At 44.9% G+C, this 19,713-nt stretch overlaps 4 protein-coding genes and 1 long non-coding RNA gene across 10 annotated transcripts; 3 read left to right on the top strand and 2 right to left on the bottom strand.

Moving 5' to 3' along the window:
• The first annotated feature begins 2,809 nt into the window (after positions 1 to 2,809).
• LOC115307368 (C-type lectin domain family 2 member E-like) lies at positions 2,810 to 3,858 on the top strand. The gene is given in 3 exon segments (XM_029959041.1): positions 2,810 to 3,049; positions 3,204 to 3,262; positions 3,672 to 3,858. Coding segments are annotated over 3 exon segments (486 nt in total).
• LOC108639269 (CD209 antigen-like protein E) lies at positions 3,854 to 8,563 on the bottom strand. 2 transcript variants are annotated; one of them, XM_018070462.2, is made up of 6 exons: positions 7,435 to 8,563; positions 6,660 to 6,758; positions 6,212 to 6,352; positions 5,614 to 5,768; positions 5,286 to 5,395; positions 3,854 to 4,890 (listed from the first exon to the last, which is right to left on the bottom strand). In XM_018070462.2, exons 1-6 carry the CDS (start codon positions 7,505 to 7,507, stop codon positions 4,722 to 4,724), a joined length of 747 nt encoding a protein of 248 aa, XP_017925951.2. In that variant the 5' UTR covers positions 7,508 to 8,563; the 3' UTR covers positions 3,854 to 4,721. The 2 variants fall into 2 exon arrangements, with proteins under 2 accessions (XP_017925951.2, XP_025750689.1); XM_025894904.1 differs by lacking the exons at positions 3,854 to 4,890; positions 5,286 to 5,395; positions 7,435 to 8,563 and adding an exon at positions 6,845 to 7,118 and having other exon boundaries at positions 5,405 to 5,768.
• Positions 8,564 to 11,352: 2,789 nt separating this feature from the next.
• On the top strand, positions 11,353 to 13,505 carry LOC103755726 (C-type lectin domain family 2 member D). The gene is made up of 4 exons (XM_008921705.3): positions 11,353 to 11,439; positions 12,129 to 12,301; positions 12,622 to 12,728; positions 13,181 to 13,505. Exons 1-4 carry the CDS (start codon positions 11,355 to 11,357, stop codon positions 13,503 to 13,505), a joined length of 690 nt encoding a protein of 229 aa, XP_008919953.1. The 5' UTR covers positions 11,353 to 11,354.
• An 85-nt stretch (positions 13,506 to 13,590) lies between these two features.
• Positions 13,591 to 16,611, bottom strand: LOC103755727 (butyrophilin subfamily 1 member A1). Of its 5 annotated transcripts, XM_018070466.1 has the most exons (4): positions 16,472 to 16,611; positions 16,204 to 16,314; positions 15,067 to 15,169; positions 13,591 to 14,641 (listed from the first exon to the last, which is right to left on the bottom strand). In XM_018070466.1, the coding sequence occupies exons 3-4, from the start codon at positions 15,140 to 15,142 to the stop codon at positions 14,130 to 14,132; spliced, it is 588 nt and encodes a 195-aa protein (XP_017925955.1). In that variant the 5' UTR covers positions 15,143 to 15,169; positions 16,204 to 16,314; positions 16,472 to 16,611; the 3' UTR covers positions 13,591 to 14,129. The 5 variants fall into 5 exon arrangements, with proteins under 5 accessions (XP_017925955.1, XP_017925953.1, XP_008919954.1 ...); XM_018070464.1 differs by lacking the exon at positions 16,204 to 16,314 and having other exon boundaries at positions 15,067 to 15,165; XM_008921706.2 differs by lacking the exon at positions 16,204 to 16,314.
• A 531-nt stretch (positions 16,612 to 17,142) lies between these two features.
• On the top strand, positions 17,143 to 18,813 carry LOC115307363. Its single transcript, XR_003915693.1, has 4 exons — positions 17,143 to 17,321; positions 17,646 to 17,766; positions 18,291 to 18,611; positions 18,685 to 18,813. It is a non-coding gene; the product is annotated as an uncharacterized LOC115307363 (long non-coding RNA).
• Positions 18,814 to 19,713: the final 900 nt, after the last annotated feature.

The following is a 19,713-nucleotide window of genomic DNA, read 5'->3' on the forward strand; positions in this document are numbered from 1 at the left end:
AGCTAAAACATAAATCATAACGTAGAGTTCATCTTGGCAGATAGTCTTCAGGTTGTGTGCTTTTGTAAGACGGGAAAAAAGCAAATAGACACTGGGTGGCAGATGAGCACTGTTATTGAGGTCACTGATTACGGAGCTTCTGTATGTATTCTAAAAATGCAGGCAATTTGTTAAAATTGGTTATTGTTCTGTTATGGCAAAATAAAAATGTACTTTATGTTCCATTTGTAATAAATATTGCTTGTACATTTTGCATTTGTTTTTCAAAATGCTTTTGTTCAGATCCCTTTCTTCCTTGCTTTTTGCTTTTAAGCGTTACTGTCATAATAAAGGGTAATTTGTGATGTCATTCCTGGTTCAAAAACATCAGTGACACTGGAAAAGGAGGATGCAAAGACTAAATTGATAGAATCTATTATTATCTCTACATAAAAGCCAAGGCCAAACAAAAAAGGGGGGGGTATCTGAGTTAGTAAAGAGAGTGCTCATCTTCTCATAGGCCTAGCTGGTATACCACAACGATACTCAGACTACCCAGATGCTTATACCCTATGAAACACCCTATCCTCCATCGGCTCCCTCATCTCCATAGTAGCTGTAATTATACTAATGTTCATTATCTGAGAAGCCTTCGCATCCAAACGGAAAGTAGTGCAACCAGAACTTACCTCCACAAACATTGATTTCATGGAAGCTTTGTGTGTATCACACTGTCAGGTATCTAGGTATAGTGTGTAATGCTTGTTGTCCCCTGGGTGTAGCAGATTTTTTCTGCACGTGTCAGGACAGAGAAGACCAGTAATAACTCTAAAAGGGATGAGATTCTTTTAAATAGTGCTGTTCTTTATTCTGTACAGTACCTACGTATCTTTCATGACTCAAAATACAGGTGCTTTCTTTGTTGTTGTCTGCAAAAGTATCCAGCTTAGAGATTTTGCTTACTTTTTGTACAGTAGGGTATGTTATCTTCTTTCTACCTTCTAAATTAAAAAAATATTCAGAAAAACAAAGTGTATTCCTCAGGAGACGAACCAGTGCCTGCCTATGTCCTTGCTACATCAGAAGCTGGATCTCATATGGCAAAACTGACTATTGGCTTCTTTCCATGTGCCAAAAGTTCACAGAAGAGTACCTGGTTATTGTAAAGCTGGGATCCATTAGAAAGGCAGACAAGAAATGTGACTAGGGAAATGAAACCTGGAATGGGATTAAACATGTTAGTCTCATTATTAGCTTTTTCTGAAGATTGCCAACCTTGTACCATTGTTTTGTTTGGAAACCGCCAAATTGCGGGGTTTGTTTTCAGTCTAATTAGAAGTGAACATGTCCTTGCCTCTGTAAAGACACAGAACTCATCCAAGTGAAGGTAGTAGCAACTTTTATAACAGAATATCCATTGTGATAAGTTTATTGTCTCATTTCAGGAAGGCAAAACACTTGCTGTAGTTTCTAAGCCAGATATTTGACAGTATAGCTTACCTCCTGTGCTGGGAGTTTAAGAAAGTATCTTCTGTCTGGCTGTGTCACCTATATGGAGCAGAGCTGACCTCCTTCGGTCAGAACACAGTTAAGGGGCTTCTGAAGAAGAAGAACTAGAGACAAGTGTGGTGTAGGGCTCAAGAAGACTTTGCTATGGTAACCCAGGATAATTCATCTCCCTCATCCAAGTATGAATCTTGTTGTCATGGTAATCTGGAGTACTTCATTCCTTCCCATCCACATATGCAGAGTCCCAAGCACATTTTATTTTGTGAGGTAGCCCTGGATAGCTTGCTTCCCCTCTCATCTGCACCCACCTTTGCACAGGCACTAATGTAATGAACAGCTGCAGAACTCAGAATTCAGACCACAGTACCTGCATTACATCAGAGTTCACTAGTGACCAAAACAGGACTTTACGTAGATATGTAAGGCAAATCAGTTAATCAATGCAAGTTTTATTATCCACCCCTGCAGTGCTGTCCTTTGAGCTATACTTCCAAGCAGGGTTCTACTCTATCAGGTCCCCCCATTTAGTGTTGGTATACCGAGGCTCCCACCACAGCAACGCTGTGCTTTCATTAAAGCCAACGCTTTAAATTGCTGAGTGTTGTACCTTGTCCCTGAGGGACTGGCATCTCCTTTTTGCTTGTAATATGTAGATACTTACACTCTCAGTTAGTAGGACACTGCTCTCATGCTGTATGGTTGGTTGGCCAAATTACACAATGTTTGTTTACTACATGCTGGCTCTCTGGAGCAAATACATTTCAAAAGTTATGGTGACTGTCTTTCAACACTATTTAATGATGACACATTTGCTGAACAAACATTAGAATATTGTAATTTCATATAAATATTTTTTATTTCTGCAGGAGGCTGATTAGAATGTTTAGTTCTTTTCCCAGTGAGGTGACTCCTGGTCATACTGAAAACAGTAAAAAATCAGCTCAACCAAGATTTAGCATGCTGTGTATAACACATACATTATACATATTTTGTAAAATATGCATTGTACTTGCATGACAATCTCTGTCACAGCATTGGACATTCTCTACAATATAACTATGTAGTGTGCTTTCAAGCTTCACAGTTCTCTCCATCTCCAAAAATTTTCCCAGCATCAAGAGTTGTTTACCAAGCAAAGCTTGCTTCTCTTTTTTTCTCTAAGCTGTGATCCACGCACCTGGCTCCTCCCTTGATCACACCATTCCCAAGATCATCATCCCCAGTTCTCCCAGCTTCTAGGAATAAAAATAATAAATCCCATTCTTCTGCTTTTTAGAACTGCCCACATATCTCACTTGGCTTTCTCTTTTTAAGTTATCTTATGGAATTCCATTTCCCTCACCTGGATTTCTTCCGTGTGTGCCCAGACACCTGCCTTGGTTTCCAAAGTAAATGCTATTATTTTTCTGAGGCTGAGGGCAATTGGATCATCAGTTATGAAACCTGCAAGGCCCTGGGAGCTTCACTGGCCATCATAAGCACCATGGATGAACTGATAAGATCTGTGCTTGAGTCTCTATGCCAGCACCCGGACAGGAAACATGAAAGCAAAACCAATAAAGTAAGATTCCAGCCCCAAACTGCACCCAGTGGTGTAGCCAGGAGCAGATACTTTGGGCAAAGCATCACCTCTGTGTGGGGTAATGGACAGAGATGGAAAAGAAGAGGTGGGGAAGACAAGACTGGCTAAACTATGATGTTTCTTTGCTTTACAGATTTTCATTATATGCTATAAGGGCGAAGCAAACCACAGTTTGCAAAAGAGGAACAGCAAGTAGTGGTGGACAGATAGCACAGCCTTCAACAGCAGGTTGGTCCCTCTGTCCATGTTGGGCACTTGGGTTCAGCCCCTGGGGCAGGTCTCTCTCTCAGTATGGTAGGACAGGGCCCTGGAGGGCTATTGCATTCATTGCTGCTCCCACCTTGAAGGGATTTCTTAGTGGATATGCGAATGATCCATCCTGGGATGGGGACCTTCTCCTGACACCATATCCAGGCTGCTCCTGGCTTTTGATAGGAGTTTTGAGATGGACCAGGGACTGCACAGCAATCCCCTACTGGATACCCTCAAGCCAAACACTACCCCTTCTCTCCTAGAGAGGAAATTTCAGCTTTTCTTAATGCTTTGCAGGTAGTTTTCTTCTTTTCCTCTTCTTGCTCTCCTGAGCATGTTGGCATTGCAGGTTTGAGGTGCAGGGTAATGGGCCATGTGCATAATTGAACCAAGGGAGGATCAGCTCATCCTTGAGCCCTACCAATAACAACTGGGTCTGCAGCAGACCTGACAACTATGTCCTCTGGAAGGGAAAAGAGACCCTGCAAACAGGACTGATCAGGAGACAGGGAAGAACTGTGCACAGCTTCCTTTGATAAATCCCTACATGGGAACCTATCACCAACACATAAGAATTTGTATTTTCATGAGACTTTCTGCCCAGACAAGCTGGATGGCCATTGCTGCTGGAGCACTGCAGCAGCAATTCCTATTGATAATTTCTGTTATTTGGAAAGCAGACTTTATCTAGAAGTCACTCAAACGCATAAGCTATGCATTTGGGTTGAATTAATATCAATGAATAGGTTTCTCTGCTTGACAAGGAGGTCAAAAAATGGCGGGGAGGGAATTTAGTAATAACAACAAAACCAATCAACCAAATAAAAACCCAACCTGCCTCCCCCCAAAAAATCAAAAAGCAAGCACACAAAAAAAAGCCAAACCAAAAAAACTACTCCGAAACAATCGCAACAAATAATCCCAAACAAAAAAAAAAAGTGCAAAAGACAAACCAAACCCTCCAAATCCCCAAAACTCGAGCAAAACCCGGCTGTCTGCATCAGTCTATGTGCTGACACTCTCAGCGGTGCTTGGAGAGACGCACACATGTAAGTTCTGTCACTCAGGAAAGCTTTTTTGAGTTGAAATTTCCCTTGTTTATATGTGAACCATGATGTGCCACCTGTGCTCTCACCTGAGTTATCTCAGTAAATTGAGGCAAACCACTTTAATAAGCTTTTATTGATGTTGTAGCTCTATCCTCTATCATCACTGTGCATGAGGCACAGGCTTTTCTGATTTCCCATTCAGGGGCTCATCTGTGCCTCCCAAGCTGGTCTTGATCCTTGTGGGAAGTGGATTTGCAAAGCCTGAAATCTCCTGCAAAGACATAATGATGAGAATGGGGCTGATTCCACCCCATCATCTCATGGGATGGGCATTTTGGGGTGGGCATGTGTCAGATGGAGGCATTGTGTTTCTCCTCGCCTCCTGCTGTTATTGGATAGAGCTGGAAGGGGTTTTTTTTGCAAACCCACTTGTGTTTCGCATCGCATCTATGAACCTCAAAGCCCTTGGCTTTTAGTGTCCCGCACCCTTCACCCATCTCCTCCAGGGAGGTGCCAAACCTGCAGAATAAAAATTACATTGCTTAAGAGGAGGAAACTTTCCCAGTTTTGCAGAAAAGAAGAGGTGTGGGGGGTTCTCCTGCTCTTTTCCTGCACTTTCTCATCATACTGCACCATTTCACTGGTGGGTGCTCAAATTTGAGAGGAACTGGTGTGCGCACAGTAAGATCTGTGAGGAGCATATGTGGAGTGTGAAAAGATGTGTTACTGCATGGGTCTGATGGGAGCTGTGGGGTTACTGCACTCTGCCAGCTTTTAGTCTGCAGAGCTTTAGCAGGGGGAATATGAGACCATTGCACAGAACCCAACATCTTGGAGAGATGGGCCAGGGCATGAACTGGGTCTGAAATGGAGCAAAGCTTCTTTTTACACCAACAGGCTGTGGATACACTCACATTTTGGGGTTGAAGGGTGTGTCATCCACCCATCTCCACTCCTTTTGATGCGACCTTACTCCAATCCACACTGGTGGTGGGCTTTTGCCTGTAATAACCTTGATGTGCTCCTGGAAAATGGAAGTGACCAGTTGATTCCAAAATCTCTCTGTGGAGGGCTTTGTGGGGTGCAAAGCCATGGAGTAAATACTTCCAAACTCATGAGACATGAATGTCCCCAATGCTTTGAATGCTTTTCCAAGCCCTCCTGCTACTAGGCACTATTTGTTTCCCTGCCCACTCAAAAATCAGGACTTTCGGGTCCTTTTCAAGCCTTCTCCCTATTTACCCTTTCTTTCTTTTCCTGGAGTACCACCAGCTGAGAGTCTTGATTTTTGCAGCTTTTTGTGCCTTGAGTCCAGTTTCCCAATTCCTCAGAAAGCCAGTAGCATCCTTCCCCATGTAGCTGCCAGTCCTGGGGACACAGCTTGCAGCCAGCATAGGCTGCAAGAGAAGAAAAAGCCATGAGACACCCCACAGGATGGTCAAGGTCTTCCCCAGCCACCAGCTGAAGGCTCTAAGGGCTTCCCCATCTCACACTCTGGCTCTTTTCCCATCCTTGAGTTTTTTCACATCATTGTGGTTTTTCCTGCTCAGCCACCAGACAGAAGGATGATGACTGCAGCTGGGTGACCACAAGGACAAAAATGCCTGGTGAGAGAGAGGGCAGGATGGTGAGGAATCTCCTCCCTTGGGATGACCCTGCTTCTCTGTGGAGGAGGGATCAGCAAAAATTGCATGGAAAAGATAATTCTTCCTTGCAACACTCTTCTTTGCAAAGTAACGCTTGGTGGCCTCGCAGCCCCAAGGGCATCCTTGCAGGAGAAGCCCTCCACAAAGCTCTCATCTGAGCATTCCCAGCAGAGCCAGGATGAATGGAGGATTACCTGTGGGGCTCTCCACTTGGGGCTTGCAGAAATACCGCACCAGGGATGAAAACATGTATTGCTCCTTCTGGTTCCTTCCCTGGATCTCTTCACCTGGCTGGGGAACTCTCATCACCACTGGCTGCGGAGAGCCCTGAAAAACTTGGAGAAATGATTGGGAGGGAGAAGCTCCAGACATTTGGGGATAAAAGCCAAAAACCTCATAAAATCAGGTTTCATTTTCTCACGCAGTTAATTAAGCCAGCCTGAAAAACACAGCTTGTATATTCCACCTTTTTTTAACAATAATGTTTTTAGCTTAGAGAGAACTTACTCTTGGTGGGTGATGTTGCATCTTTATGGGACAACCTCGTCCCCTCCAGAGGCTGAAATGCTTGAAATAAACCCTGATATCCCCTCTCAGGCTGCTCTCTGAGGTGTGAGATGTAGGTAAGAGCTGATTACTTACCCTGCACACTCAGTACCACCACCAGGACCAGCAGGATGAATTGCCCCAGCCCCCCGGCTTTGAGGAGGAGCCCGTGCCACCATGGACAGGAGTCAGGAGCTGAAAGAGACCATATTTGCTGAAAAAAAAAGGAAACATGAAAAAGCTGGGCTTTTAGAGGAAAAAGAAAAAGCCCCTCTGTCAACCTGGTGAGTTGGAGCAGAAGTTTACAGCTTCTTTGCTTCCTCTAAAAAGTAAATCACCACTGATGAGGTCTAGTGTGAGGGCATCACCCACGGGTGGTTTCTCAGATGGTGGAGGAGCTGCAGGAGCCTCAGGAGCAGCTTTGGGCACCCAGTGACGGACCTCGGGGGACCTGAAACCTTCTGAAATGGGATTAATTTTAGAGCTCCCAGCAGAACTGGGAGTCAGTGAGACATAGGTGTCCCCAGCTCTCATCTCCACCAGGATTCCAGACAAGATTTCAGCAGCTTTCCTTCCCATTCAGGCGTGTTGGCTCATGTTTGGCTTCTTGGACCCATTCGCCTATAGAGTCTCAGAAGCAAAACTGTTCTACTTCCAGATGTTTGTCAGCCTCCTCCATCCCCTTCTTGCTCTTTTTCCTCCTCTTTTCAAGCCAGAATCCCACCTTAGAAGACATTTAGCCCATCCAATGTTCTCTGCAATCTTGGAAACCTCAACACAGGAATGGAGAAGCAAGCAAACCCAAGAGCAAACAAACTCAAAAGTCTTCCCAAAGCTTGAAATAATCATGTTTCCCCAAAACAGGACTTACCATAACGTTTCTCAGCAGGAGAAGAACCATCTCCAAGATGCCTTAAATCAGCATAAACAATTTCTCCAGCCATGGCCACTCAGAAGGTTACAGGACCAGCCCAAAAGTGACAGTGTCCTTGGACAACCTTTTGCCTTGTGAGCTATCTACTCATGCCTTCATCCGGTTGCAGGAAATGGTATTGACCAGGGCTTTTATCTGTTTTTTTTTCCTTTTTAATATACATATACGGTGAGGGAATGGGTGTCCTCCAGCCAGAAGGAGATGGCACATCTGGAGTAGGTGGCATGCCTGGAGGTGTAGAAACACCTATGGGTTTGATGGTTGTGTAAAACATCTGTGAAAGCATGCAGAAATTAATAAAAAATAATTTAGGAAAGCCTTTAAATAAGGTTTTTCAGGATAAGGCTGAAGTGTGTCAGGGGCTGTATCAGTGTGGCCACAGGCAGGTAACCAGATGAGGAGGCAGGTGGCATTTCGTGTTTCTTCTCCAAAATATGGGCTGGGAGTGACTTGAGATGCCTTTTGCTCTGTGTGACTTTTTCTGCTGTTTTTGACACAATATTTGGCCTATGTTTGATCCTATGTCAGGGAGATCCCGTGTGGTCAGGAGTGGCCTAGCTCCTGTTCTCACTAGGAGGAGGTGAGAGTCTGGATTTCCTGCAGGCTGCTACTGAATTTTATTATTTTATTTTATTGCTTTATTTTATTTTGATTTTGAGTTTTCTCCTGCAAGCCCATCCCTTCCACTCCTGATGTGTCCTCTTACACTACCCAGACCCATGCTTCCTCCCACATTTGGGACACCTTGGCCACTGATTGGAATGACCACCAATTCCCAGCCTATGCTGACCATTTTCCCTCCCTTTCTTCATTTTTTTTGGTGTTAACTCAGGTTTTGACCACTGCTGTAACACTCCCAAGCAACACCTTTTCGTAGAGTTAAAACCAATGTTTTTTGCCTCAGACACCCAGAAAACAGCAAGAAAAAAAGTAGAAATCTGCCTCAATACCTGCCAGCAGCAAGAAATGGGGTAAAAAGAGGATAAACCCAAAGGTCCAAAGGTCCCAGAAGGAAAAGCATTGCATTATTTTATTTTTAATTAATTTAAAAAAAATTTTTAATTTTATTTTGGGTTTATTGTTCTTATTTTAAACAATTTTTTATATTTTTATTATCTCATGTTTATTTTTATTTTATTTTCCACCCGCAGAGTCTGTTACCCTCACAGAAAGTTTTTGTGGTCAGCTGCTGTCAGTCAGCTTTCCTGCCCTCTGCAAAAGCAGCCCCTCCAGTGGTGTGTGACCACTGATTACAAAAAAACCCTCAGAAATGTAAAATAAAGTAGGGTTTAGGGTAAAATCCTGCAATTGGGTAGCTTAATTGCAAGAGCACTTATGTTTTACATTTCTATATTTAAAAAATGGTAAAATTGGCTGAAGGGAACTGCACTTCATCCCTGAAGTCCCTTTTGGGGTGCCTCAACATCCCAGGGCAGAGCGATCCCCATCAACATTTCCCCCTCCTGCACACCAAAAAAAGCATTTTTGGATAATCTGTCTTCCCCAGCTGAGAAAAAAAGCTGTAAATGCAGGAAAAGGTGCTGAAGGGGGTGCAGGGTGGAGCTGAAGTGGAGCCCCTGGTTCGGTGGGTGGACAGGCAGGTGGCCCTCGGGCAGGCAGACCCATAACCCTGTAGGAGGTGCAGGAAAATCCCTGGGAAAAAAACTATAAAATAAACCAAAATAACTTCTTTTTCATACTGTGTTTCTGTTTCTCTTCACAGAGAAGGTTATGCCTCAGCATCTGGCTTGTTCCCACCGGGTGAGGGGGCTTGGGATGGGCTGGGGGACTAAGGGGAGGTGGTCTTAAGTTTTAAGTGTGGAAGAGAATTTCAGTTGCTGGGAGAAGTTTTAATTGCTGGAGAAAATTTTAATTGGGGGAGAAAATTTTAATTGGGAGAAGAAAACTTTAATTATGGGGAGAAATTTTAACTGTGGGCAGAAATTTTCAATTGAGGGGATTTTAATAGGGAGAGATTGTTTTAATTGGGAGGAAAAAACTTTAATTTGAGGGAGAAAACTTTAATTTTGGACAGAAAATATTAACTGAGTGGAGAAGATATTATCTGGGAGAGAAAACTATTGAGGAGAAAGGCTTGTAGGGAGGAAATTTTAATTATGGGCAGAAAATTTTAACTGAAGATGCTTTAATAGGGGAAGAAGACTTTAATTGAGGCAGAAAACTTTAATTGGGGGTGAAAGTTTGATTGTGGGAGAAAACTTTAATTGCAGGGAGAAAAATTTAATTGAAGGGTGAAACGTATAAGTAGGGGGAAAAAACTAACTGAGGGGAGAAAACAATTTGGGGAAGAAAACTTTAATGGAGGGAAGTTTGATTGGGGGAGAAAATTTTAATTGCAGGGGGTAGATTTTAATTGTGGGAGAAAACTTCAACTCGGGAGAAAAGTTTCATTCCAGGGAGAAAATTTTAAATATGGGGAGAAAACTTAGAGCGCTGACAGCCTTTGTGGTACCTCTGACAGATGGAACTTTGCTTGGCAGGTGAAGCAGGAGCAGCTGTATACGTGGAACCCCAAAAATGGAAGAAATGAGAGATTATTCCAGATTTTTGGGCATGGAGAGGAGCAAGAGGGCAGGTAATTGTAGGGCAATGAACTGAAGAATCGCTGGGTTTGTTTTTCTTTTTAATACTTCTGTAATTTGAGAACAAAACCCAGCTGAAGTAAGGTTGTCAGGGGGTGAGGGGAAAGCTTTTTCTAGCACTTCCCTTGAGGGAAAATTTTTGTCACTCAGCAGATGGAACTTTTGCTCTAAACAGCCCCATTTCAGACACTGTGGGTTATTTTCATTTAGGATTAACCCTTCCTGAGGCACTCAAGTATATTTTTTCCACAAATATTCCAATTTTATGATTTATTTTGGATGAGAATAAAGAAATTTTTGAAGAGTTGAACTGGTAAGAGCCCCAAAAAGAAGTTTGGTCTTTAAATGCAACTTGGACACATCAGCAAAATATTTATTAACTACTTCTTTCCCTTCAACACTGCCCTGTTTCAGGTCTCCTTATTTTGCTCCCATCTCTATCATCCTCTTGGTCCACAATAAGGTAAAAAAGCAGCTTTGGGAGTCTTTTCCATCATCTCAGTCTAATCAACCAGGGACTAAGATTTTTGGGGAATTTTTTTTTTATTTAGAAATTTGTTGATTTTTCCTATTTGCTAAATTTTTTTAATTATTGATATTTTTTATATATATATGGGGGTTTTTTTAAATTAGCTGGCATATTTGGTTTCTGACTTACTTTCTAATAACATTTTTCCAAGAGGAAGAGGGGAAAGGAGGGTTTGTCCCATGAGGTTTGGTTCATGTGATAGATGGGGACAAAAAGGGAAAAGCTTAAATATAAAGTGGGGGTAGTCCCATGAGGTGAAACCACTAATATTTTTAGGTAAAATTGCTAGGAAACAGAATTTTCTTTGCTCATAGTGAAGGGAAAGAGCATATTCTTGATCACAGGACCCAGAGATGGAGGCACCATGACTTGGATAATTTTCAAGACCCAAAGTGTCTCAGTTTAGGTGGAGAAAAAACCTCCACTGAACTTTAACAATGAGGTAGAACCCAGAAATTAAGGCATGATTTTAATTATGGTGCATCTCAGGAGTTTCAAGCTGGAGCTGTGGAGGAGATTCTCCATGGAGTTTCCATAAATTTAAAAAAATATATAATTTTGGAGAAGAATTTTTTTATATTTCTCTCACAAAATGACACCAAGTCCCCTGGCACGAGGGAGAGACCAACCTGTCATCATCTGGGCATGACCTGGAGCATGTTGTTCCCCTGGAAACTCTCACAGAGGCACTGAAGGTCTGTTCTCCTGCAGGTCACAGCCTGGACATGAAGCCGGAGGCACGTGTCGCCTGCCAGGTGATGCTGGCAGCACTCTTCATGGCTCTGCTTGTCACAGCCATCACTTTTGCAGGTTGGTTTTAGGTCTCGTGAGGAATGTCTCTGAGATATTTTGTGTTGTTGCACATGTTGCACAGACCTACCTCCGCTTCTTCTGTGGAAGACAGAGCCTACCCAACCTGCTGTCCTATTCAGGAGAGGGACATTTCAGAGTAGCCTTTCCACAGAAGACCAAACTCATCCCCTTGGTGCAGGAGCTGATGTCATCCAGAAGTCCTTAGAAAACCAACAGGAAGAGCCATTTCATACATACAGCCACCCAAAAGTATTGTTTTCAGAGAAGAATGGGCCTAGAGACAATGGCTTGAGTCCCAACAAGCTAAGAAGTCTCCAGGAACAGGAGAATTTATTTTCTATCATTTTCACTACTTTTGTATTAATGATAGAGAGAAACACCCAAGAGCATATTAGGGATAGGATTATTTTGAAATTCCTTTTAAAACTGCAGTTTTCTGAAGGCTATCACCCTGTTTCTTTCTTTGAAGGTGCGGCAATCATGTTTCTTGGTCAACACCACAAGCTGGGCCATGATTTGAGCTTATTTTCTCCCATGATTTCTCTTGGTATCTTAATTTTTCTTTTTACTCACAGTTGAGGCAGATGTAAGACCTTCAGAGACCATTGGGTGGAGGATGACCTCCCCACTCAAGAGATGCAAGGGAAAGGTGCTGCTCCTTAACACTGTTCTATTTTTAATGACAGTGCAGGCTTTTCAGCCTCATCCCCAGCCCTACTTTCAGTGCCCCTTCGACTGGATCAGATATAGAGGAAAATGCTACTATTTTTCGGAGGCTGCAGGGAACTGGACATCCAGCCAGGACAACTGCTCAGCACTTGGTGCTTCCTTGGCCATCCTGGACAGCATGGAAGACTTGGTAAGGAGACAAGAGGACATGCTTAGCATCAGGAAAAAAACCCCAAACCAACATATTTGACACCTCATGGTTTCTTTGATTGGTCTTCCTTGGAGACCTGGGGCAGGAACTTGGGGAAGAGGGTTTTCTTGAGGCTTGGTCATCATGGCTCTCCTGAAATTCCTCACCAAAGCCAACTGCTGCAAGAACTGTAGCTATGGGACACATCTTGTTAGCAGATGGAAAGGTTCAAGCCCCAAAGAAGCCCAAAAGGAGCACAAGTAACTGGTAAAATGGAGATTTTTTGTTAGGAGGTAAAAACCTTTTTTCCTCTTTTTTAGAGCTTTGTGATGAGATATAAAGGCATTTCAGAGCATTGGATTGGCCTTTTGCGGAAAGATGAGGAACAGCCATGGCAATGGGTGAACCAGTCACTTTTATCACACTTGTGAGTCTGTGTTTGTCATCGTTACGTTGTTAGTTGGTGTTTCCCCAGCCACGAAATATGCATTTCTTCTGGCACTTGAGGTGCATCCAGAGGCAGTAATGGGACAGTGATGTTTGGGAAGGGCAACACTGCATCTTGTTTCTCTCCTTGACCTAAGATATGGGAGTGGTGTGTTTGGTGAGAAAATACTGAAATTAGATGTTTTATTGTAAGTTTTTTTTTTCTTGCAAAGCTTTGGATTTCTTATTAGAAATAGAAATAAATCAGCATCAGTGTTGGCATATTGATGCTGAATAATTTCTACTCCTATATAAGAAATATATATTGATATTTTGACATGTTGATGCCCAAAAGGATGCCCAAGAACTGAAATGGGGGGAAGCCTATTTGTGAATTTTCTCCTTTTTCCTGCTGAGCCTGTCTGAGGGGGATTTTCTCCTCTGTCCTTCCAGGTTTCAAATCCATGGTGGTGGGCTCTGCGCTTACCTGGATGACAATGGGCTCAGCTCCTCCTACTGCAGCACTGAGAGGAGCTGGATTTGTAATAAACCTGAGCTGCAGAGCTCAGGCAAGGGCAGTGGGATGAGACGGGCTAAAAACCTCTGTGTCAGCTCCTTGGGTGCTGAAGGGAGGGCTTCTCACACTCAGATACCTGCTGCACCAAACCTCAAAAAGGCTTTGAATCCCCTGCATGAGGGGTTCTTGAGGGTACCAGGGGACCAACAAGGTGTTGATGGGAAAGGGCAACCTTTGGAGACCCATGTAGGGCAGTCCTAGGGGATCCTGGGGGCTAGGGCAGCCTTGGGGGGTCTTTTTAGGTCTAGGGCAACTTGGTGAGAGGTCAAATGCAGACACCTCCTGCTTCTTAGAAAAAAAAAATTTATTATATTCTGAGCACATTTATATAAATTGCATGTTAATTACTTGGAAATACATCCTGAGCATGGAGAGGGAAAGAGTGGGCGAAGTGAGTGTGAGCACATCCTTGTGATGACAAAATCAGCAGCTGGCATAAATGCAAAGCCTGCAAAAATTAAGATTTTTAATTTGGGTTGAAAGCCTGGCCAGTGATGGGCATTGGGTCAGCAAAGGAATTATCAGAGAAGGCTATCTGGGAGGAAAAGTCAAGTTTTCAGGTCAAAACCAGTTCAGTGAAGCCCTGCTTCTGTTAACAAGCTTTGAATTAATTTAATGACAGTGGCTTTGAGATGAGACAAGCTGTGGTGAGCTCAGGCTCAAAATCCCCTAGACATAACCCAAAATAAAGACATCTATGATGAAGGTAGGACCATGAGTTGAGCTGGAAAGGACTCCAAGACCTGGAAGAGAAGACTGGAGGAGCATCAAGGAGCATTCCAAACACCATGGTGCAACCAGCTGTGGAAGGATCCTGTCAGCACATCAGCCCTTGGGGGACAGTTTGATGGTTGAGAGGAGCACACAGAAGTAGGGGAAGACCTTCTCTCCACTGAAGGAAGCCACAGGGAAGGTGAAGATGCACTGGCGGCTGCCAACAGCATAGAAGGAGACCTGTCCCACCTCGTAGTCCAGGTAGACCCCAATCTCCCCATTGAGGAGTGGGATGGAGGTGTTGGATGGAGCCGTGAGGGCAACACAGAGCTCATCATACTTCTGCAAGCCCCAGATCTCAGCACTGGGCTTGAAGAGGACCCGGCCTTTCCTCTGAACCGACTCACGGGCCACTCCCACGGCCCAGAAGCGCCCATTGGCCTCCACCTCCCAGTAGTGACGGCCTGAGGTGAAGCCCTCACGGCCCAGCATGCACGGATCTGTGTCAAACCGGCCGGGACCCTCAGGCCACCGGCGCTGAGGTCTGCCCCAAGTGGCCTCTTTGAGGTCCTCGGAGAGGATCACCTCAGGACCCACTGTGGCTGGATCCAGGGTCACATCCACTGAAAAGCAAGACAGAGAAGGGATCAGAAGCCACATTTAAGTGTAGAGGAGGCACCCAAAAACCTGATTCAAAAGTCACTGCTGACTTTTCAAGGAGAAAGGGAGAGGAGGGGTGAGGTTGGAGATGGAAGAGTGAAGAGGTGGAGGTTGGAAATGGAGGATATCCAGCTCAGGTTGGAGACAGAGAAGTCAAGAAAAGGAGACTCTCCAGTTGAGACTGTAGAAGGAAGAGATAAAACATGGATGCTGGAGATGGAGGATCTCTGGGCCAGGTTGGAGATGGACGAGTCAAGACATGGAGGCTGGAGATGGAGGACCCAGGGATACAGAAGGTGGAGCTGGAGAATCTCCAACTCATTAGACATCTCATTTGATGCAGCCCAGAAAACACTAGGAATTAGTACTTTGCTCCTGCTTTGATTACCTTCAAACTGTTTGGCAGTGTGGTAGTCCAGGGCAAGGTCCCATGTGCATGGCCGTGGTTTGAGGAAGAAAGCCATTGTGCCTGCAGTGTCCTCCCCTCCTGGCTGGAGGCAAGAGAAAGGGAAAGAAAGGGAAGGAAAAAAAGAAGGAAAGAAAGAAGGAAAGAAGGAAGAAGGAAAGAAGGAAGAAGGAAAGAAGGAAGGAAAGAAGGAAGGAAAGAAGGAAGGAAAGAAGAAAAGAAGGAAGGAAGGAAAGAAGGAAAGAAGGAAAGGAAGGAAAGGAAGGAAAGGAAGGAAAGAAGGAAAGAAGGAAAGAAGGAAAGAAAGAAAGAAAGAAAGAAAGAAAGAAAGAAAGAAAGAAAGAAAGAAAGAAAGAAAGAAAGAAAGAAAGAAAGAAAGAAAGAAAGAAAGAAATCAAATTATTGTCCTCCAAACAGGCCCTTATCAGCTTTGTGCCCATTTTTATGTCAGGAAATGGGCTCAACCACCACATCTAATCCAAATACTTCAAGAAAATGCCAATTTTTTTCTCCAACAGTTGTAACAGAGCTTGTTTCATTTATGGAAAGACCCGTGGAGAGCAGTTAAATCAATTAATTTCCAATGACTATGAAGGGAACATGAGGAGCACATTTGGATGGACCCATCTACCTTGTAGATATTATTATAACCCAAACCCCCATTCCTTGTGCTGGTTCAGGGCTGAATCCGTCTTAAATACATCTCTGCCTCCACCATTCATCAACCAAATCTGACAAGGTTTATTTGAGTGAGGAAAGTCCTTAAAATTAAGATAAGCCAAGTCTACCTCTCATGTCCAGAGAAATCCTCTGAGGGGGGGAGAAATTTGCTGCTGGTCCTGGAGAAAATGTGTGCAGGGGAGATAAGAGCTGGCACTGAAGGGCCTAAAATCCATCCTCCAGAACCTGGGGCTTTGCATGCAAAAAAGGGCTTGCCTGCACTAAAGGGCCCTGGAAATGAGTAATAAAGCCAAAAATGGTTGAATAAATCGTGTTGTAATGGTTGAAAATGAACAGGTTGCTTCATTTTCTTGTGTTCATTTCCTCAGCAAATCTGCAGAAAGGGGGATTAAAGCAGCAGGGGGATGAGTAAAAGTGAGGAAAAGGTAAGAAAATCACCCTTAAATGAAGACAAAAGCAGGAGACATCCTCTTTCTCACCCAGATTTCCCCAGATGGATTGTTATGAGCAAATATCACCATGACCCTCCACTGCAAAACACCATGAAATCTGAAACAGAGACCCTGAGGTCAAAGCAAGGGCAAATCCACTTTCCTTCTTGTGTTGATGTGACGGAGAGAAAGCTCAAAATCCCCTTTTCCCCCCCAAAAGACAGCAAGTTGATGTAACCACCTCTCAGCACTGTGAGTTCCCCCCTCTCTCAAACCTTTTTGGTGTTTTCCTTGGTGTCACCGGTGCTGTTTTCGGGTTGCTTTTCCTCCACTGTCTGCTTCTCCACTGGATTTGTTTCCACTTGGGATTTTTTTCTCCCCTCTCTGGCACAGGCTCAGCCAAAGCTCGGTCCTATCTCTGCCTCTGCCAGTTTTTATCGGTCAAGAAGGGAGGAGCCCTCTAATCTCTCACCTGCATATGGGGCCATGACGTGCTTTGACATTTCCTGCACCCTCTGATTGCACTTTTTCTCCCCATTTCAGGGCCATTTACTTTCAGGCATTGGAGAGGGAAGGGAGGAAAATTAAGACAGCGCAAAAAATATGCATTATTGCACGTCACCACTAGGAAGAAATTGGTTAAATTTTGCCCCCTAGCGGCCCAAATCTGGCTGTGGCCCCTTCTGCACAATGGAGCTGAACAAGGCAAAGCAGGGACAAGGCTGAGAGCAGATTCCAGGTGAGGGATGAGACGGCAATGCCTAGAAATGAGACAACGTGGGAGAGATAAAACATGTTTAAAGAGAACTGTGGGTGAGGAAATTTGCTTTTCCCACTGGGGCAGGTTGTGCTGGGAGCTGAGCGCAGGAACACCGAAGGGCGGTTCGATGGCAGGCAGCTTCACCCTGTGCCACTGCCAACCACCAGCATTGCTTTCTCCTCACGGGAGGGCAGCATGGCCACAGCAGTGGCACAAAACCGGCATGCTGAGACCAGCCACAACTTCCTCTCTCAGTGTTGAAGAGGCAAAAACCCCTCGGGGTTGCATGGGTGCTGGAGGCAATGGGTGAACCACCACAGATTGTGGTCATGAAGATTTTTGGGGGACCTGTAGACACCTGTGAGGTGAGATCAGCTTCCTAAAACCCATCAGACTTTGCTCCCTCCCTTCCCGCCCTCCCTTCCCCCAAAAAATGGTGCAAAATGAAAATAGTTTAATTTCTTGGTGGGAAAGCAAAGCTCCAGTGCCTGGTTGTGGTTGTAGGAGAAACATAAAGTGAGTTGATCCCTGCTTTCCAGAGAAGGCAGCAAGGGACCATTTTTTGAAGATTATGTGCTTTCCTCCCCAAAGAAATTAAGACTTTAAAGGCAGAATTATACAAATTATCTGGGCTGATCACTTACATTTTTTTTAAATAATTTTTTATTTTTATTTTTTTGTATATTCAGGAGAAAATGCAGTCTCACCTGCTATCCCTAAGGAAGGTGTTGGCAGAGTTTCTAGACTGGAGAGTGAAGGCAGTTTCTAGACTGGAGAGTGAGCAAAGAGAAGCATCATCGGGACTACCTGGTACAGGGGGCCCCTTGGTGTTTTGACAGTCCAAATGGGTATTTATTTTTCCCCAAAACCCTCTGGAAGAAACATGCAGGATCATCCATGAGGTATCCTTGTGCCCTGCAAAGCCTCAAACCTGGTTGGAGTGGTTGGTGCAGCTCCTGGGCAGGTTTGACCACCTCCATGTGCAGATGCTTATTATCAACACTTTTAATCACTGCATTTTCATGGCATTGCTCATTTTCATCCCAGACTGCTTCCTAAAGGGACATTTGTTAATATAGAATTAACCCTCCCCCATGCTTTCCAGGGCCTGACATGGTTTTGGCAGAATATAAACAGGAATGGCAACAGGGGAGGGGAAAGAAGGAAAAGCATGGGGTGAAGTGCTTAATTATGCTGCAGTCACTAATTAGCCACATCCTCAGCTCTGCCCCAGTGTCACAGCCCCCCTGGCTCCAGCCAGAGTGCTTTTGTTCTTTAGCTTGAAAGGGAAAGTTCAAGTCTGGGGTTACACAGGGGTTTTCTGTCTCATCCAGGAGACGAGCAAGGCTGAGCGGCTCCGCATCGAGGCCAAGTTCGAGTGGCTGTGCCACTGGAACAGAAGCATGTGGTCCTGGGGTGGCTGGTGGAGCTGAATGACTCCTTCACAGCTGCCCAGGCCAAAAAATCATCGCAGGTGGCTGAGGGGATCACACAGCTCCATGGGCTCATGGGGCAGCTGGAAGCCAAGCGCTTGTCCCAGGTGAGAGCCCTCCTTACCCAAAAGCCCTTCCAAAGTGCTGCCTATGAGAACTTGAACCATCCTCCCCCTTTTTTCTCCCTTTTTATTTTTAGGATGTTGGGAGCATAGTAAGCAGGTATGTAGAAACTGGTCACTTCCCCCCCTTGTCACCCCACCTGTGGAGAGGCATTCAAATATCCCTCGCACAGCATCCCTCTCTGTCATTTATCTTCCCAGCTGTAGTGAAATAAGGCTTCACTTCCCCTCTGGGCTCCCCATGGAGCTTGAGAAGAGCCTGAGCTCCTGCTGCTGCCAGCGGAATGAACTGCGAGAGGACCTGGAGGAGTTCAGAGGTATCTGGGGAGAGTTCTGGTATTTTAGGAGAATTTGGAGGCATTTTGGGAGGAACACAGAGGTATTTGGGATAATTCAGTTATTTTTGTCATAACTCAGAGATACTGGGGGGGAACTCAGAATTATTTTGGAAGGAATTTAGTGGTAGTTTGGGATAATTCAGTTATCTGGGGAGAAGCCAGAACGAAGAGGAGGTTGTCCAAGGGGAGGCAGCAGCAGGCTCAGCACCCACTCACCGCTCATGTCCTTCCCTCCTCCCAGGCATGGGTGCCTGCATGAGTCTCCCTGCAGTGAAGGCAACCCTCGAGCCTGGCATGGCTCCTCTCCCACAGCTCTTGGCAGACAGAAAAAGCATGTGGTGGGATGAGGAGGAGAAGCAGGATGAGGCTGGAGAGGCCCAGTGAGGCCAGGAGCCAGCTGGCAGCTGACAGGGGGTCTCCACCGGGAGATGCAGGACACAGACACAGTAGCTGGACTCTGCAAGGTGCTGCCACAGCCCAGAGCCTGGGGTGCTGCCCGTGTTCCCCAGGACACAAATGGCTTTTTGTCGAGCTTCCCTCCCAGCTCAGATCTTGTCACAGGACAAGACCTGTTCTGCCCCAAATTTACTGCCAGCAGTTACTCTGCTGCTTTAACTAGTGAGTGGTCTTGCGCTGCTGCTCAACATGAACGTCATGAAGGAAAAAAATAGGAAAAAAACCTCCAGATTTTTTTTGCGTGTGCATAGGATAGATATTACGGCTTCTGCAGGCTAGGGAGAGAGCAGCAGGCTAGTGAGAGGCAACGGGATACATAGGTCCGAGTCCTTGGGTGCCGAGTGGCGGACCTATCTCGGTGCTTAAGTGCTCGGAGGACTTGACTGCGAACACCATGCCCTGCTCCTC

This window comes from Manacus vitellinus, unplaced genomic scaffold (genome assembly GCF_001715985.3).
Source record: "Manacus vitellinus isolate BGI_N305 unplaced genomic scaffold, ASM171598v3 scaffold_18_pilon, whole genome shotgun sequence".
NCBI lineage: Eukaryota > Metazoa > Chordata > Aves > Passeriformes > Pipridae > Manacus > Manacus vitellinus.

Bases quoted from the DNA above. Each gene is read 5' to 3' on its own strand.
- LOC108639269 (XM_018070462.2), bottom strand. From the start codon at position 7,507: ATGGCTGGAGAAATTGTTTATGCTGATTTAAGGCATCTTGGAGATGGT. The intron at 6,759-7,434 runs GTAAGTCCTGTT...GGTCTCTTTCAG, and splicing joins TCCTGCTGAGAAACGTTATG to CTCCTGACTCCTGTCCATGG. The intron at 5,396-5,613 runs GTAAATAGGGAG...TCCATTTTCCAG, and splicing joins TCCAGGAAAAGAAAGAAAGG to GAGCACATCAAGGTTATTAC.
- LOC103755726 (XM_008921705.3), top strand. From the start codon at position 11,355: ATGAAGCCGGAGGCACGTGTCGCCTGCCAGGTGATGCTGGCAGCACTC. The intron at 12,302-12,621 runs GTAAGGAGACAA...CCTCTTTTTTAG, and splicing joins TGGACAGCATGGAAGACTTG to AGCTTTGTGATGAGATATAA. The intron at 12,729-13,180 runs GTGAGTCTGTGT...CTGTCCTTCCAG, and splicing joins CAGTCACTTTTATCACACTT to GTTTCAAATCCATGGTGGTG.
- LOC103755727 (XM_018070464.1), bottom strand. From the start codon at position 15,142: ATGGCTTTCTTCCTCAAACCACGGCCATGCACATGGGACCTTGCCCTG. The intron at 14,642-15,066 runs GTAATCAAAGCA...CTTGCTTTTCAG, and splicing joins CACTGCCAAACAGTTTGAAG to TGGATGTGACCCTGGATCCA.